The 5,275-nt window shown below is 38.7% G+C and overlaps 1 protein-coding gene across 3 annotated transcripts in view; it reads right to left on the reverse strand.

Annotated features, from left to right (window-relative positions):
- LOC111260169 (uncharacterized) overlaps positions 1 to 4,207 on the reverse strand; it is a 6,546-nt gene extending 2,339 nt beyond the window's left edge. Inside the window, exons 1-4 of one of the 3 annotated variants that reach the window (XM_022832732.2) lie at positions 4,171 to 4,207; positions 1,485 to 1,762; positions 1,165 to 1,257; positions 419 to 481 (exon numbers count right to left, since the gene is read on the reverse strand). In XM_022832732.2, the coding sequence (XP_022688467.2) occupies positions 419 to 481; positions 1,165 to 1,257; positions 1,485 to 1,762; positions 4,171 to 4,192 (456 nt within the window). In that variant the 5' untranslated portion in view covers positions 4,193 to 4,207. Of the gene's footprint in view, positions 1 to 418; positions 482 to 1,089; positions 1,258 to 1,484; positions 1,763 to 4,170 lie in introns of those variants that run through there. The other 2 variants (XM_086968191.1, XM_086968192.1) reach the window with 2 other exon arrangements.
- Between the last annotated feature and the right edge of the window lie 1,068 nt (positions 4,208 to 5,275).

Genomic DNA, 5,275 nt, shown 5'->3' on the forward strand with positions numbered 1-5,275 from the left:
GTCGTTGTTATTAAGCAATGGCTAACTTCATCTCATTCATAGAGAGAGTTTACGAAAGAAGCAGTTTGAGGAAACGGCTGACGCTAGCCGACTGTTCACCGTTTATAAAAAGCGATAAAAGTTGTCTAAATTGTAAGTTTTCAAATTTTGCTTAAAAAACAGATCTCCGAGAATAAAACCACTGAGTTTTCTAAGTGAAACAATGTAGGCTTAATTCGCTCGTGAAAAGTCGTGAGACTGTTCTAGCCCTCCGTTGACTGCGAACAATAGCTATAAGGATGAACGTCGTCTATATAACAAGGTTGCGTCAGAAATTTCTCTTCTACAGGACAAATCCATAGAAAATAATCGTATCAACTACTACTACTACTGATATATCTAGATGGGAGACACGGTTATTTAAGACGCTCGGTTTTACCTGAATCATGGTTGTGGCTTCCATGCATGCACTAACGACGATCGATGTGTGCCAGACAAACGCCTGGAAAAAAATATGGGGAGAAAGTAGCAGTTTTAGACTCGTGGTAGCCCGGTAGTCGATTGCAGCGGAAATGCGGGACACTTACAATGCGTAACTTGCTTTCGCTTTATTAAGTAACACGCTTCTATTTGCAGAAAAAAAAAGGTTCCCATTACGTCAGTTGTACGCTGCGCTGTGTCCGCCATGACTGATACGAGTCATAGCATTTGTTAATACTAGAAAACATCACAGCTACGAAGTTGTCTGCTGAAAACTCGATTCATTCTCACATTTCTTTTGTACGATTAACGGCAGACGGGCAGACGGCTTATACTGATCGTGCAAAAACAATTTTTCGCCCCATAAATCATTGAGGACGACCTTAAGTGTTTATTTTGCCCTTACCATAAACACGGAGCGAGGTTATTGCGCTGACCCTTGCTTGCAATTTTATATTTTTGATATTGATCTGCTACTAGAAGACGCGGATGAAAACCAGCTGAGGTCGCATCTATTGCAGCGTCGTATTGTGATGATTTTCACTATCCCTTATTAATTTTACATTAAGTACTACTAGCAATGCCTAACTGGCCCACCGAATGTAAAGCTTAAAACAATTAGTTACTAGCCAATGAGCAGAATATGCCATCGAGACGTTGAACGACTTCACAGAGCTTTGCGTGTCGCGTTCTGAGCTCGCCTACCCGAAGCGCCAGCGGAAAAGCTTTATCCAATCTTGAGCGTTCGACGCACTCCGCCATATCGGTATCCCACTTTTCGAACTTCACATTCATTAACTAGAAAGGTATAGGTTAAAACGGTCGGTCATGTGATGTCGGTTTATGATTCACGTTGGTAAACACCTAAATCAAGCACTGTTGGCAACCGTTTCAACGTATAAAAAATTGCTTTGAAAAAACCATATAGGAGTTTGCTTTCAACGGGAACAGGTGTTGTTCAATAAGGTCATTAAATCCTGTTAATGAACCTAGAAAAAAAATGCTGTCCTTAGCATCCCACTTACCAGGTTCACGAATACGTAGACGACAATTACGAAGGACATTCCACCGCTAACAAGAATCCGATTGATAATTATGTCGCATTGAGCCACAAAAGAAATTACGGGGTAAAGTACCTTTGGTATTTGAGAAAACGCTATCATTAGTTCGCTCTCAACGTACAGCTGGAGACGACGCTCCACGTGGAAGTCGAGCGTATCAAGGAGAATGCGATAAATTACGTAAATCCAAACGCCAAACAGACTATATTTACATATTCTTCGTAGGCGTTGCATTCGATCAGCTGAAAAAAAGATCACTTTTAAATTATACTGTACATAAACTATTGGTGCTTTCCTGAATGGCTTTACAGTTCGATATACATCGGCCATTCTCATAGTTAAGATATACTAGATTTGCTGGTAGATTCCTAGATGTTCTATTGGTTGATGGGCAGTTTTCATAGCTAGAAGTGAGCGTTGATTGTGGAGTGCCCTTTGGACAGCAGGATCAAAACAAGGCACAGCGTCACAAACATATGATATGAAGATACATTTTTAGCGACATATTCCTTGTATACGATTTGCGCCAATAACAGAAATTATGTATATATATATTGAGCTGTCGAAAAGTACTGACGTTTGTTGGACGAGGATTGAAGCAAACATTTTTTATAATACAAAACCATATTGCTAAAGAAAGTATTTCAAATAATGGTCCTTGCATTCCTCCATTGAAACTAAATGAACATAATTAAGGGAGTTCTGCAAAAATCGTGTTTTAGATAGATAAACATGTTCACTAGATCCGGTCAGTTTTCTCAATGACTTGTTGTTATTATGTTAATTGCCCGAATCAATTTCTTTTTAGTCCCATTAAACATGTAGCATCACTCTTTTTTTTTTTTTAGCATAAACCTGAACTTTGCTACAGATTGAGGAGCACATATTTGCTCTATGTATTTGATTTGTATACGATTACCGCGCGTGATTTCGATTTCGTTACGTTTCTGTAGAGTAGGTGGAAATACGACAGAGTAAATCTTTTTTTGGGTGAATTTGTGTGGCACTCAAACAATGAGCTCATTTTAGTAGCGAGCTGTTTTTCAAATGGCTTAAAGCTTTTTACCGGCAGAGGCTTAACTTCTTGGCGATGTCATGGATACACGTGTCGAAATAGTTGACCACATCTTTGACATCGATCCCTCTAGAACGAGAGCAGCAGAGCCATTTTCGAGTCATTTCTCTCGATAACGCATCACGACCGTAAACAACAGTTTTTCTAGGGGTCGCAGCGCCCTCTATCGTACTAAAATCATAGAATATAATGGGTTTTACGAAATTTTCACGCATTTTTAAAGCGCTCTATTTTAAGTTTGAATGAAGATTAGCACGTCCATTAATGTCAAATCCCAGCTTTCATATGGGGCATACGCTTACCTAACCCGATTCACATTACCTGAGGTATGTGACTTCAATGAGATCTGGCTAGAGATACTTTTTCGATGACCCACTATACACCACAGGCACCTCAATAAATTCGACATCCATCCGTTATGGAATAATTGATTCAAGTAGGATAGAACCATGCATGCAACCCGTGCCCACAACAAATTTTTAAGTATCCTTTACATTAACAGCCAAGGTTCAACTATAAACGGTTCCTAATATAACTTACTCCACTTAAGACCTCGACATATACTGTCTATAGTACCTTTGCATTCCGAACGCAAAGGTGCCCATAAATAGGCCGTGCAAGAAAATCATCGACATTCGGTTGTAGTCAGCCTTCCCGACGCCGATCCGATGCGGCTCGTATTATTTAAGATATGTGACTTTAAGGACACCTAGCTAAGATAACGAACGATATTTTTTTCGAAAGCTTAATATATATATATACATATATATAAAGTACGGGACCTAAATAGGATAGTTTTTTGCGGGCTGTTTGTTGTAATAAGCACCCGCCATTTTTGAAACTAGAAAAAAGTCCGTCCTTTTTAAAGCAAAACAAAACACGAAAATCATCATGGGAGAAGGCAACGTGTCAAAGCTGCTACTACTAATCAAACTTTCCCCAATGCCACACTTTGATTTGCAACGGATTTTTTTGTTACAGTTAACAATATATATATATATATATATATATATATATATATATATAGCAAGCACAAACAATGCTTATTCCTGTTTCGAAAAATTCGAGATTGAATTGTGTTAAGAATTACTTTGATTATTTTAGCCAGCCTAGTCGACACAGTTGATTTTAATAAGTGATCCGCCGCAGGCGTAAAATGTGGCATTGGAGTCTTTTCAGCATTCTCCCTAAAAGGCCTGTCGAAAAATTGAGCCGAGAGTATTTTGTTTCGTCAACATTTCGACCCCAACTTTTAAACCTAACGATCCCACTTTAATGTGTTTTCTTTGCAAGGGCTGTATTTGTCATCTACAAGATTCTCCCAAGCGTACACTAGTACCGCTTATCACTATGTCATCACATCTATTTCTCATAGAAAAATGCGATTCCCTATCAGTTGGCCTAGATGATTAGTCAGTTAGGCCTTCGTTGAAATATGTCTAACTCTGTGCCTTATTTTAACTGTCACTTTGGTCCTGTATCAATCCTATTCGGTAAGGAAAATAGTGTGACGTTAAGAAAAATTGTCGTACGGCTTGCGAAGCTTGCTTTACTAGAAAGGATAAACGTACGTACCATTATGCGGAGCCTGATCCATAGTGCGGAGAACTTCATGTATAATCATGAGATGGCCATTGATTTTATTAATCCCGAAAATGTAAGTACATGAGCGAGCAACATTTGTGCCGGCTATGCCAACAGTATGCCGAGCAAATATATACTTTAAAACGAACATGATCGCGTAGCGCGCTACAAACAGGTTTGACATAAACACCATGAAACGAGTCCACCTCTTAAGACGATTGGATTCACTGAGAAAAAATATTGCGTAAACGAAAATTGGTATGAGAAGTAGATAAAAAAAAACATTGTTTCATATGTATATATATATATCTATGTAAGAATTTTTTTTCTAAAATGCAAGCGAAGGAGAGTTAGATTGAATTAGCCGCTAACCAATTGGTGATTAGTCGTTGGCGTGCCCATTCACGTCTAGACATGCCAGACATAACTCTCTCGTTAAATTTGGTTAGACTAAATAGAGAAAGGATGGATAGAAAAGCTCGAGTAATGTGAAATATGTTTGTCAATTTGAGCACTAGTTGATACACCGTACTTTTAGCGTTTTTGTTAGCAAAAACAGAGCAAAACGCTTCGAGACCCTTCCTGTAACACTTTCGCATGGCCTTTAGCAGTACATCAGCACACAGAATCACTAGGATATGGTTTTCATTGATCAACGTTGAAATAAGACGACACTTTGTGTACAGCTGTTTATTTTCGCCAAAAAACACGCGAATAGTTGTTTTGGATCCCATTGTTACAGAAGCGTTTAAGTAGAGCTTTGCATGATAGGGCAGCAGGCGTATTGCAGTCGGAACCAAAATACTTTAAGATTAGTTGACTAGGAGAAATGGCACATACCCTCTATAAACGTCAAAAAGTATTTATTCTTGGGTCATATCAGGAGGCCCATATGACTAAACAATGGTTTACTTAGGTGTCTTGCATTTTATAAAATACGAAGGAACGAATAGGCCGTATCACCTGTACAATAAGGATCAGCAATACTTAGAAGTTATCGGCATAGGTTGAAATTTAGTGTATATATGGGGCAGACAGACTTCCGTAAAGGTAAACTATTTGAAGGTCAAATAGGTCATAATAGCAGCATCCTACC

Source organism: Varroa jacobsoni, unplaced genomic scaffold (genome assembly GCF_002532875.2).
Source record: "Varroa jacobsoni isolate VJ856 unplaced genomic scaffold, vjacob_1.0 scaffold_407, whole genome shotgun sequence".
Lineage (NCBI taxonomy): Eukaryota > Metazoa > Arthropoda > Arachnida > Mesostigmata > Varroidae > Varroa > Varroa jacobsoni.